Source organism: Coenobita brevimanus, chromosome 63, assembly GCF_032717465.1.
Source record: "Coenobita brevimanus isolate Jiangsu-jjx chromosome 63, ASM3271746v2, whole genome shotgun sequence".
Lineage (NCBI taxonomy): Eukaryota > Metazoa > Arthropoda > Malacostraca > Decapoda > Coenobitidae > Coenobita > Coenobita brevimanus.
In genome coordinates, this window is record NC_137016.1 from 36,470,367 (window position 1) to 36,484,647 (window position 14,281).

At 40.8% G+C, this 14,281-nt stretch overlaps 1 protein-coding gene across 1 annotated transcript in view; it reads right to left on the reverse strand.

Moving 5' to 3' along the window:
- Positions 1 to 14,281, reverse strand: part of C3G (C3G guanyl-nucleotide exchange factor) — a 195,864-nt gene that overhangs the window by 39,011 nt on the left and 142,572 nt on the right. The window contains exons 16-18 of the mRNA XM_080275935.1: positions 13,954 to 14,107; positions 5,569 to 5,730; positions 2,664 to 2,944 (exon numbers count right to left, since the gene is read on the reverse strand). Coding sequence (XP_080132061.1) covers positions 2,664 to 2,944; positions 5,569 to 5,730; positions 13,954 to 14,107 — 597 coding nt within the window. The remainder of the gene's footprint in view (positions 1 to 2,663; positions 2,945 to 5,568; positions 5,731 to 13,953; positions 14,108 to 14,281) is intronic.

Consider the following 14,281-nt stretch of genomic DNA (forward strand, 5'->3'; position numbering starts at 1 on the left):
ACAAATTTTTGACTGAATTTCAAATAATTAGGTGTGCAGACCTATATGGTGATAAAGATTTAAATATTTTCCAATTAAAATTGCCAATTCAGTCCAAGATCGAGATCACATACGATGATTCCGTGTTTGTCTCTCGGTCAGCTGATCAGTGGTTGGCTTACCCTGTGGCGTTCCATTCCTTGTTCATTTCCTCTTTTTCCTCAGCTTTCTGATCCTCTTCTTTCATACCCTCCACATTCTTGTCAACAACTGACTAACCAACCATTCTTAGGGTTGCAGAGCAAAATACCGCTATTGTGTCAGTTATTATTATTATTATTATTGTGTTAATGTTATTATTTTATGTACTGTGTATGTTAGTTATGTTGGTATAGGTAGCCTACATCCCAGAATGCTCTAGAATATCGGAATAATTGCCGGACAATATTGGAGAATTCGGTCAAAGTATGTTAATACTCCGGGGAATGGTATGTGGGGCCAGACTTTTGCGATTCCCAGACTTTTGGGGTTCCCGGACTGGTCTCTCCCACTTTTAGTCCGGGAAATCGAGGGTCGAGTGTATTAGCAGGGTAGAGTAAGCTTGAAGGGGACCCGAAAACCAAGCCCTGAGTGGGCTGTCCACCATATACCATTTTTCCCAAAAGTTCTTTGGTTATCACAATGCGAGATTGTAGAAGGCGAGGGTGTTTGCCGCCAATAAACTCGCACTGTGTGAGGGGCGCACTGTATTTGAAAAGTGTTTAAAATTAAGTTGTAACAATAAAGTATTTTCTAGGTGCCAAAAAATGAGAAAAGTGGTCAACATTCATATTAAGTGCTAATGTTAATGGAACACCTTTAATTTTAAGTGTATAGTACTGTACAGTATAATTTAAATTTCAAAAGTAAGTTCAGATTGTGTGCCTTAAAGTATATTACATTGCAGTACTCGTTTATTATAAGTGCCTTTAAGTTAAATAAGTGTCATCTACCTTTCTAGTAGAATCATCTCTACTGTACAGTACTCCACTAATGGACCACTTCAGTTATGTTTATCACAATAAGGTAAATAAGAATATGATTATCAGTGTACAGTACAGTATTATTATACTGTATAGGTTATATAATTTAATTACTAGTGAATGTACATGTATAATACAGTACAGTGCTGCAATGGCAGTGAAAACAGTTGGTGACGTCACAGTGAAAAACCATTGGTGAGATCCTTACTAATGTCTGATATATTGGAAAAAGTCCAGGTTAGCAAAGGGAAGTCCAGAGGTCGCTTTTATCGGAAGTCTGCTTTTTTCGAACTCGGTTGGGCTCAAATTAGTCTGTTATAGTGAGGCTGTACAATATTTATTTCTTACTCCTACTGCCACACGCATGTTCACATCAGCAGACCGAGCCATACCTGTTACATGTAACATTAAGCAAGTTTCTGGTGATGCACTGTTTATGGGACACCCTGTACATGCAGTGTGCCACATGAAATTTCTGAGAAACTTTGGGAAGTATTTATTGGTCAGATTTTGAGTAATAAATGCTATATCAGTTCAATTCTCAGTCATTACAGAGACACAATTACTGAGGACCGTATGGTCAACAGTGATGTCCCTCAGCCAGTAATTCACCCAGAAGGTCATCAGTAACAGTGGCTTCATAATGGCTCTTGATAATACAATTTTTTTCATAAAAGTGGACCACGAATAACCTCCGGAGTTTTCCACACAATTCATAGAATACCCTGTATAAATCCTTCATCACAAATATGATACAAACCATACTTAGTTGACAAACATTACAAATGACTGGAAAGAATAGAGTTGCCAAACTCTAATAATTTTGGAGAATTATATGGGCAGTACCTTAAAATAATCCTGGGTTCACCCTTGAAAATCACAGCTCAACATGCAGCGATTTATAATGCATCTGTTCTAACCTGACGACAAAATCCCTAACCCATTATGGCTCAGTCGATGCAAAGTGTTTAAATAAAAAAAATAATAAAAAAATAATTTGGTTTTACACCAGGTATCCCCGAAGGGCTAAGGCGTTGCCCCTGGGTAGAGGACTTTTGGACTGGAGCGTGTAGCATTTTATGACCGGATGCCCTTCCTGATGTCTACCAATGACCCTTGAGTGGATTCAATCCTCCAACCCTTCGCTCAGAGCAGAGCTCTCTAACCCACTGAGCCATGTTATGTTTTGAAAAGTGTTCATTGATGATTACAATAAACACAGAACAGTGAACAAGAAAAACATATAACAACCCAGGAAATTCAACAAAAACAACTAATAATTGAGCTGTAAAACAATAGCCACCGACAAATCAGGAAGGATAGTAAAGAAACAACAGCCAGAGATACTAAACACATAAAAAATAATTGGAGTAAACAACTCTACAGCTTCTCAAACTTTTACAAAAATGTTCTATCATATTGTTTAGTACTATAGAGGAATGCCTTCATGTGGTGGCACTGATATAAATGGATGGCTGTACTGCTGAATAATACAAGTGTCTCAATTCCCTCCCTGTCCCCCAAATGATAGATGGTGGAGTGTAGGAGAAAGGAAGAATCAGCCTGCAATCCACTGGGTTCACATTCTGAGCAACCTGGGGCTACAAGAACAGTCATTTTTGTTTAACTTACAGCTATTCAAACACTTAAAAAGGTTCTTACCATTTTTATTCAGCTTTGATGCATGAACGATTAGGGCATCGACTGGGCCGCCTCTTATGTCAGGACCTTCCTCCCCTTCTTTCTTCAGGACTAGAAACTCCTTGACATCCAACATATCAAGAATGCTATCCTCCTCTTCCTCCTCCTCTACTTCTTTTTCATCCTGTGCCTTCTCTTCTTGCTTCTCCTTCACAGATTCCTGCTTCCTTTCAATCTCCAATGCCTGGTCTTCAATGATAACCTCTTCTGGCTCAGCTTTCTCTTCGGTATGACTGTCCGACCTGTAGATTGTGCACACAATATACAGCTGTATTCTAGGTGACACAGGAGGCTTTGTAGTACCTCTTGTACAGTGAATTGTTTTGCATATTACACCTTAAAACTCTACTGTATGGAATTTATATGATTTAAATATTAAATTACAGTCGTATGGATTACTGAAATATAAGAGAACTGAGAATGAAGCGTTAACAGAAAGGAAGGTCGGGGACTTGAATGTACAATATTTGTGCTGTGATGAGAAGGAGATGACTGAGATGTCTGGGCATGTGGAAAGGATGGAGGATGTCAACTGGCTGCGAAGGGTGAGAGGTGTGAAAGTTGAGGGTAGAGTTGTAAGAGGCAGACTAAGAGAGATCTAGGATGAGGTCGCAGAGTGTGACCTCTGGGATAAGGGAATGAACAGAGAGGCTGACAGTGATCGAGCAGCAGGGAAAGCCATAATTAGGAAACCATGACTGACACATGTAAGCATGTTGGAACCTATGGAAACAAATGATTAAGGTACTGCAGGCAGTGTAAACTGCTAAAGAAGTGGGGCTATAAAGCTCCAAAGCCATGAAAAATATGATCCATAAACCTCCACCAGGAAACCATTTACTATGCTGGGTGGTAACCATATAACCAAATTTTGGCACCTGGTGGTTTAGTGGGTAATTATTGTGCTCCAATCGGACTGAGCCGGTGAAGGTTTAAATCCATGGGGTGATTGGGGTTCATTGCTCACGTAATGCCACTCAGGGATGAGTGAGGTTGGTCACTCTCATCTTAAATGTCAGGACCAACTGCCTAGCCCCGGGCTCCTACGCTCCTCATGGGGCAACATAGGATTGGACGATGGATGGATGGATAAACCTCCAGAAATATTTGGAAAGATTATCAACCAACTTTTTAAATTCTTCAGTCTGGTGACACCTATTATTTTGTTCTGGCTATCTTCGAATGATTTAATTCAGCTTAGTGAGAAAAAGCAGACTGTTACAGGACTCACGAAGCCTCTTTGACCCTGCCACCACAAATGGTCTCTTTAAAACTTTAACATCATCATAATGTAGAAAGAATATAATAAAGTTGAGGTCCACAAAGCCTCTTTGACCCTGCCACCACAAATGGTCTCTTTAAAACTTTAACAACATCATCATAATGTAGAAAGAATAAAATAAAGTTGAGGTCCACAGGCTGATGAGATTAATGAACTTTCTTGGCACTGGGGACTTTGTAACATCTCTTCCTTAGCTACTTACTTTGCATTTTACACCTTAACACTTTCCTGTATAGTATTCAATTAATTTTAATATACACATTGTTTGCATCAGTAGCACAGAAAATGATAATGAAGTGTTGTTTCTCAACCCCAGTATGTCTGACTGAGCAGACCCATCAACTACAGATAAGCAACTGTCCCTACAGGGTTGGTCCATAGGTTCCCTTCACTGTTGACAAAATATCTGCACCTTTGTGTGGTATGTGCTGTGCTGTGCTTCATTACGTGACATGTTGTGTAGGCCTATTCTGCAGGCTGGGCTTGTGTCATGTGTGATTCCACCTAACCTAAGTCTAAGCTGGTAGTTGAAGAGGGTTTGGTGATATTCTGCTCTAAGCCTAGCTAGATGAATCCAACCATTCCTATTTAGGGGAAGGCTCCTCTCCACTGCTATAATAAGGTCTTATTTGCAAAATAAATCTCTAAGAATGAGATGTTACAAAATCCCCAAAGCCATTATGAACATGGGCCATAATGAACAGTATATTTGTTTTAGCCTTACAAAGACCCCTAACCTTTTCACATCAGTTGACAGCCAAGTATAGTCAGATGAATTGTGGATCTGAGTATAGTTCTTTCACCTTAGTTTTGCTCAGATCTTCCTTCTTTTCTACTTATTTCACTCAACTCAGTGATACAAAAAGAAAATACTATGTTTCTACATTCTTTTCATAACACCTCTCCATAACTAGCACCATATTCTAGCGTTAATCTCTTGCAACATCTCAGCATTTGGAATGAAATGATGGAAATTTTATGGTCAAGATAGAGTAAAACAAGTGGGGGCGCTAACCATCTACTCACTAGATGTTGTGCTGCTCTTGGGTGGCTACCCTTTCCTCTCTTCCTTCCTTCTTTCCTTCCTGCCTCTTATGTCTTTATTTCCTTCTTTCTTTCCTCTTCCTTCTGTTTACAGGTGACTCAACACTGAGTGACAAGCTAAATGGTTTCCTGTGCATCAGGAAACCACTTACTACACTGGGTGGTAACCATGTAACCAAACTATGGCTCCTGGTGGTTTAGTGGGTAATTAAGGTGCTTCTACTGGACTGAGCCCGTGTTGGTTTATATCCAAGGGTGGTTGGGGTTTATTGCTCATGTAATGCCACTCAGGGAAGAGTGAGGCTGGTCACTCTCACCTCAAATGTCAGGACCAACTTGCCTAGCCCAGGGATCCTATGCTCCTCACTGGGGCAACATAGGATTAGATGATGATGATGATGATGGTGATATAACTAAAATGACTTATAACACTCTCATAACTAAATCTCACTGAATTTCATGTAACCATGACTTAGTATTCAAGTTGTGGGAAGGGTCCAGTTCTGTCACATGAAAACAAACCTACAGCAGTGAACTTACAGCCTGAGGGATGTGGGTTGGGAGGCAATGCGTTGAGTGACAGGTACTGAGGGCAGGGAAGGAGTTGGTAAGGACTGTCGGGTAACAAGTGGACCTTCACTGATACCAGTGCGCCGCGTCTTGGGTGGCAGGGCTGGTGGTTGTGGGGGATATGAATCAATTCTGGAGAAGAAGCAAAAGTATCAGGTTAGAATAACTACAAAACTATTTTCAAATGTGAGAGCATTTCGTGTTCCATATAAAACTGCTGTTACTGTTATTATTATTGCAGTTGTTGTTGTAGCCCAGCACTGATCAAAGTGTCAACCCTGTGGATTGCAAGATGGAGTTGTCCTACTTCTACAGTCCATCACTTCCTTCTCCTGGGACAAGGTGAGAAGTGAGGGGCATTTGTATTATTTGGCGGCCAAGCCATCTCTCCCTTAACAATTAATGCTGTACATTACACCTCAGTATCCTCTTCCATGCAGAACAGGATTAAGGACTGTGGGGGGGTCATGGGCAGGCTCTAAGTGTGGAGAGCCCCTCTTCCAAGATGGAAAGTTAATGAAAAACTGCCTACCTAAGCAAATATTAACTAAAAAGTATTTGAGAGCAAGTGCACATCATAGTAGGGTCCCATGCATGGGTGCCCCTCTAGCATATTTATTCTGTAAAAAATTGGCAAATCTATGTAGATCTTGTGTTTCTAGCTTGTGGATGAAACATCAATAAAGCAGAGTTTATGGTGAACATATTATTTACAGTCACAGGATAAAACTAAACAAGGTACATCCATCCATCATCCAATCCTACATTGCCCCATGAGGAGCGTAGGAGCCCGGGGCTAGGCAGTTGGTACCGACATTTAAGATGAGAGTGACCAGCCTCACTCATCCCTGAGTGGCATTACATGAGCAATCAACCCCAACCACCCCTTGGATATAAACCTTCACTGGCTCAATTCGATTGGAGCGCAATAATTACCCACTAAACCACCAGGCGCCAAAAAAATATCATCAAAATCATTTTAAAAAATCAAAACTCATCGTTAAACCAAGGTTTGGCCATCGTTAGGCGGGATATAGTGGTACTTCTACCCCATCGTAAGTCAGGGTATCACATCTAGGGGTATCATATATTGAAGTATACCTGTATAGTAACACGTGAAGAAGCAGTTACTGTAGATGTAAAAGGGCATTAAGTACAGAACAGTTAATAAAATGTGAACAAAGCCCCCTGGATTAACTTAGATTACTGCACAACTGGAACCTTGAATTACTACACAGGTGGTGCCTTAATTTAACTGTAATACCCTTACAGCCCATCTACAACTGAGTTACACTTCACAGATTACAGGTAAGTTGAAAATAACTGTTTTAAAACTGTTTAATATCATTAATTATGCTTTTTGGGGCTTTTCAGAGGGCCTGTCCACCTACTGGAGCATCTGATAATAATCCAAAAATAAGGCTCTCCCCTACATTCTGGAATAGAGCAATTTCACTGTATAAATTTTACATTTAGGCTATAACAGCAGATGATGGCAAAAAAAATTGCATCAGCACTCTGTAATGGTGCTCAGAAAATATAAAATGTATAGTATCAATAATACCATTAACTAAAATTAATGTATTAGATAGAGCCACAATTCTGGGGCCTTGAATGGTGAGTGAATGGAAGCGTGGCCCATTGGATTGGACAAATTTGGGCTGTCTGGACATTGCTACTCCTCACCCTGCCCTAGGGTGGGAAAGGAGGTCCGGATGATGATGATGATGATGATGAAAATTAGCTGGGGGGGGGAAAAAAAAAAAGGTAAACTCCTGCTATATAAAGCTGAATTCATCTACGAACTTTGTAATGAATAACAAAATACTGTAATCAAGATGCATGCTCCAATCCTATGAGTTTCCTGGATCATATTATATATTTTATACCGATGTTTCTCACAATACTTACGCTTACAGCCATGGATCACAAACAAGAATTAACCCCTTCTTTACCGGAAATGTGTTTTGATGTACCACCGTACATCACTTGTAAACACCTGTGAAACACCAGAATTGCAACCATGGTTCACTGGTACACCCTCAGCAAATGGGCCTCAGGGTAGCCTGGTGAGGCTGTTTCTGAGGACCTCATGATAGCAACAGCTCTGAGTTTTGACAACAAAGACTGTGACAAAGTTTTGACGAATTCTGGCATCATAAAATACGTCATGACTGTGTTGCAGTGGCACCAAAGGCTTGCTCACTCATCTGTGATGTAACCTCTTTTAGACCAATCATTATTTTATTTATAATTTCTACTACAGATATCGTACTATATTTTCCGCTGATATAAGGCAAAATTTACACCCCTTGGCCTGCCTGAGAGTCAGTTACCACGCAGTTGACCATGAGAGAGGGTGTACAGGATATTTTTCTCTTGTGGCGTCTCTGGCAGATTCCGATAGTGACGAGTTTATTCCTCATGAAGTTACTTATTTAGGTGTATCAGATGATGATGCAACAGTGTCTGATGTGTCAGTAGATGACAGTGATGATGACTATGATCCAGAAACTGATAGTGAGGTTGACGTTAGTGAGGAGGAGGAGGAAATTAGTAGCAAGCTTAGTGATGCCACACTTACAAGGTAAATAAATAGGCCATCCATCTGTGCATGACAATTTTTTCGAGCCAATTTGTACAGTAGTTACCTGGGTAACAGAACTTTAGCATAAGATATGTAAACTTGTATAATGAGTTATTTTATAATCATTTTTTTTACACTAGCAATATCATGCTAGGTTTATGTGATCATCAGTATACAAACAAATCACAAAGAGTGAAGAGTTTGGATGTGGCAAAAAAAAACATACAGTACCCTTCAAACTATGGGAGAGGGAGCTGTCAGGTCGGTATGGGGGTGAACATAGTATTTACATTGGGGGGAGGGGTCAATAAAGAAGAGGTTAATTATCTAAATATCCTTCCTGAGTTCAAATGAACCTTAGTATTTACTACATAGCAGATTTAAACTATGCAAGCATGTGGGCTTTAAGTAATCTTTATAGTATACAGGTATATCCCAGTTTAATGATGTAACTGGTTAGGTAAAACCCCAACGTTAGGTGGGGTATTGTATATCGAGGTACAGTACTTTTAACGTGTAAAGTAATGGGAAGCGTTTATCAGCCTTGGGTTTCCCCCCAAACCAAGTCCAAAACCCACTCAAATGAGCCCAAAAACAAGTTTAAAGCCAATCTAAATGGCCTAACAGCTGTCAAAGAAACTAATCTAAGCCTAACACCTGTTAAATAACTCACTGGAACCAATAAATACAGTCTGAAAATCACCAAATATAAGTCTGGGAAAAATCAAGCTTTGTAAACTGTACCCCCAAATGACAATGTTCACCCCACCTACAGGGTATGGCTAAAACACATTAATCCAAATCTTAAAAGTTCATAAATCAACTAAAACACACAATTTAAATCTAAAATATCATCAAAAATCAATAAATAAAAAAAATCAGCACTCAACGTTAAACCGGGGATTGGCCATCGTTAGGTGGGGTATGGTGGTATTTCCACCCCCATCACTAAGCCGGGGTATCGCATCTAGAGGTATTGTCTATCGGGGTATTACTGTACACAAATATACATGCACGACTATGATACGGACAGTCACACAGTTCATGTAATGTTGTAAGTAGCCTAGTGAAATTCATTCAGTACAAACAGTTTAATCGTTTATTCCCTTTCTAACTGTTAAGCAGTAAACACAATCCTATTCAATATTTTGTGGAGAAATAAACATTCCATAGCTGTTTCATTTGAAAATAATAATGGACATAATTTATTATATGTGCCACCTCTATTCTATTGACATATACTGAAACACAGGCAAGCTAATCTGGTGTTTTCAGCACACCTAAACACATACAAGTACAGTATTACACATTATCACGTCTCTCACAAGCATATCGAACTTCAGATTGTGATTGCTTGGATGTCTTGAGTTGGCATTGCTACTGCCAATAACCATTATCAATATATTTTTTTTAAGGGCTTGGTACCAGACACACACACGAATTGCCTACATACCTTGCTGGGCCTGAGATACAGTACCTCTGCTCAAAGCTCACCTCACCAGCTGACTTATGTTTACTAAAATGACACCATGGAGGAGTCCATCATCATCATCATCATCATCATCCAGACCTCCTTTCCCATCCAAGGGCAGGGTGAGGAGTAGCAATGTCTAGACAGTCCAAACTTGCCCAATCCAACGGGCCACACTTCCATTCACTCATCACTGAAGCCCCCAGTATCCTGGCTCCATCGGATACGCCAGAAACATTCTCCACACTCTGTACCTTCACACAAACGCATCCAACTGAGTCAATCCGGATGCTGCCACATTAAAAAGGGGTGCCAAAATCCCTGATCATGCACTTCTCACAACATTCATCCAGCCAGCTCGATCTCTTGTCAGTTCCCTAGCTTCACCGACTTCCAAACCTCTCTTCCACACACACTCATCCACCATATCTTTCCACCTTCTCCTTGGCCTACCTCACCTCCTCCCTCCTTCAAATTTGCTCAGATATACCTTTTTCACCACTCTATTGCTATCCATTCTCTCCACATGACCATATCATCTCAGTATACTCTCTTCGATTCTGGTGTCCACCAGCTTCTTCACTCCACACCTTTCACGAATCACATTATTTCGTATCCTATCCACCCTCTGTACGCCACATACATTCCTCAGCAGTCCCATCTCCACAGCTCTTACCCTTGACTTTTCATTTTCATGCCACACCATAGTCTCACATCCATATGTTATAGTTGGCACTAACACTCCCTCATTTAAGACTCGTACAGCAGCAACACTCAAGCCTCTGTTTCTTATCAAGGCCTTCATTGCACCAGCTACTTTTCTTCCTTGTGTCACTCTACTTTCCACTTCTTTTGCACATTTTCCTCTCTTTTTCTATCACTGCACCCAGGTATTTGAACTCTCTCACCAATTCCAGTCTCTCTCCATTCACTGCAATATCACACTGGGAGTCACCTTCTCTCTCAATAACCATCATATTACTCTTTTCTACATTTACTCTCAAGGCACGACGCTCACAGACATCAGCAAAACTCTGCACCAGCCTACCAAGTTCTTGTCCGGTACTTGCGAGTAGTACTGCATCATTAGCATACAACAAATTTGAGATATTCCATCCATCATCATTCATTACCAATGCCATCCCTCTCTCCATTACTCGTGTTTTTACTTCTCACATCACCCCATCCATATATATATATATATATATATACTGAACAATCATGGGGGCATCACACAACCTTGTCGCACGCCCACACTGATCATGAACCATTCACTTAGATGCCCAGTAACCCTTACACATGCTTTGCTACCATCATAAAAACTCTTGACAGCACCTAGCAGCTTACCATCTACACCATACTTGCGCAATACTTTCCATAATCCCTCTCTGTCTACTTTGTCATATGCTTTTTCCAGATCCATCAATGCCATAAACACCTTATGGTCCTTCTCATAAGCCTTCTCCACTATCTGTCTCACTGCAAATACTTAATCCACACATCCCCTGCCAGTCCTAAAGCCACCCTGTTCATCACTCACTAGGACTTCTGATATCTCTCTTACTTTCTCTATAATAATTCTTCCATATACAGTACCTTCCCTACCACACTCAATAAATTTATGCCACAATAATTCTTGCACTCATTTTGCTCACCTTTATTTTTGTACTGGGGTACAATCACAACCTTTTTCCACTCTGCAGGCACAGTTTCACTCATCCATGTCGTCTTACAAAATATCTCCAACAAGCATGGCATTCCACTCTCTCCACTATACTTAAGCATCTCTGCATACACCTCATCAATCCCAGCTGCTTTCCCATTTTTCAGCTGCTTCACAGCATTCTTCACCTGTGCAAGAGTCACGTCTCCTGGCACTGCATTTCCTTCTCTGCACACCCCCAAAACCAATCATGTTTACAGTCACTCTGCTCTCTGTATTCCCATTCATCAGGCTTTCAAAATATTCTTTCCATCTGGTCCTTATTTCATCTCCATGGGTTAATAATCTACCACCTGCATCCTTCACATCATCACATTTCTTTTCGCTTTCATCCATCTATCAGCCAATCCTACGTTGCCCCACAAGGAGCGTAGGAGCCCGGGGCTATGCAGTTGGTCCTGACATTTAAGATGAGAGTGACCAGCCTCACTCATCCCTGAGTGGCCTCTTCTACATTTCCGCATCTCTTTCTAGAATAACCTCCTCCTTTCAGAGCGGTTCGGGTTCATTTTTCTTCCCAAATCATCATTTACCTACTTCTTTTTCTCTTCCCTAGTCTCTTAATGTCCTTCTTGCTCTCAGTATACTCAATTCTTATTTCAACTGAACCCCTATCCAGTAACCACTTTAGCCACTTCTTCCTTTTTTCCTCCACCACTCTCTTAACTCCTCATCCCACCATGCCATACCTTTCTTCTTTGTTGTTACTCTTGCCACACTACACCCCACTTTAGCATTCCTAACTAAACAATCCTTATATGCATTCCACATGCTGTCCAGATCTATTTCAACCAGGTCACTGATTCTAACTCCTCCTCTACTTTGGTCCTGTAATCATCTGCTATTTCTTTGATCCTCAGCTTCTCAACTTTCAGTCTTTCTCCCTGACTGTTTCTCTCTCTCTCTTGATCCACCTCACTCCTCTCAGCTTGATCTTGCATACCACAATCATATGATCAGACAGACCTCCACATCGTCCTCTCACGGCCCTCGTATCAGCTACCATTCCCATCACTGACCTCTCTATGAGCACGTAATCAATCAGGCTTCTTTCAACACAAATCCGTTTCCTCTATACTATGTATATTTATGTGCATCTTTGTTTGAAATACGAGTTACAAATGCACAACCTCCTCTCCTGACATATATCCTTAGTTGCTTCCCATTATCAGTTTCTCCTGGTACTTCATAACAACCCACTATGTCATCCTCAGGACCAGTGCCTACTCTTCCATTCATATCCCCCATCACAACCACTTCATAGCTCCTGGGCATTTCTCCCACTACTTTTCCTAGCTCATCTCAAAACCTGTCTTTCTCTCTCACTCCTGTCCTCACACAGTACATACACTACAATCACTGCTACTTTCACCTTCTCAAACATGAACTTGACATACATACACCTCAAGCTGATAAATTTGTGGTCTCTCATTCCACTCTGCCACGGTTCATTCATCAACAATGCAACTCCTTCCTTACATCTTCCTTGCCCATTCATTCCTGATTTTACACATTTCACATGCTCCCACTCCTCCAAGAAGCAGTGCAGTGTGGGAAAAACAAATACTAAGTGAACTATCTTTAAATGCTTTATCGCTAGTCTATCATCCATGTCACCAAATGCTGCCAAATATTCTCATACAGAATCAAATATGGTGCACATAAAACAAAACACGTAAACCATATAAAATTATGGTAATCTTGGACTCTGGTGCCAGGATGTGTAACATTCTCATGTGCACTATATCATTCACTGAGTCTGGAGCAACACCACAAATTCTGGGGAAAAAAAAAAAAAAAAAAAAGCAAGTGGAAAATAGTTTCAGCGTTGAGCAAATATGAATATTTATATAGGTCTTCAGATCTGTGTGAACCATTCACAGTCCCTGTGTAGGGACCCTGGGCAGCTGTCCATGTTGCCCATGCCTAGATCTGGCCCTGCTCCCATGTTTCTGACATAAACTATGTCAGTATTAAAATTATACAGTACATGATAAGTAGCATACAAGAGAATGCTGAGGTGTTATGAGGAAAAAAAAAAATATATCACTTGGGGAAAAATTTCCATGATAAGGAGTAACATGCACAGTAAGTCACTGGGGGAAAGGTGCCATGATGCCTCCTATTCCAGAGATGGCTCACTTCGAAATAATGCTTGTGAGCTCTGAGGTGTTTGCTTGGTTTCATTTTGCATGGTTTCTAAAGGCTCCAACATGATTTCATGTATTGGTCTTGGTCACCTAATGGCAGCTCTCCATGCTGCTCCATCTATAGCACCCTCTCCATGTACTGTAGTCCCTTATTTTTGAGGTCACACTCAATGACCTTGTCCCAGATCTTTTTCTGTCTCCCTCTTACAACCCTACCCTCAAAATTCACACCTCTCACCCTCTGCACCCAGCTGTCATTCTCTATCCTCTCTATGTGCCCAAATCATCTCAATCTACTCCATCTCATTACAATGCTAATACATTCAAGTCCCATCCTTCCTCTCCTGCAGTCCACTGGGTTTACATCTAGATGAGCCTGGGGCAACAACAACATAACAGTCAAGGTGATACACAGATGACTTACCCTGAAATGATGCTTGTGAGATGTGAGGTGTGGAGTAAGTCAGTCTCGGTGTCTGTGTAGTGCGACTCCATGTGCATTTGGTGCACTGAGTGTCTCAGCAGTTCATTTGGGTTGGGTACAGGTGCTTCACCAAACCATCTCATGTAGTTTTGAACTAAGGGTGCATAAGAAGAGATATATTAATAAAATAAATAATTCACTATCATCATCACCATCATTTTTAGTTTTATGTGTTTTAAATGTAGCATTGATCAAATGGGATCACCTAATATCAGTCCTCCATTTTGCTCTATTCTGTGCCAGCTTTCTGGTAATACATCTCTACATC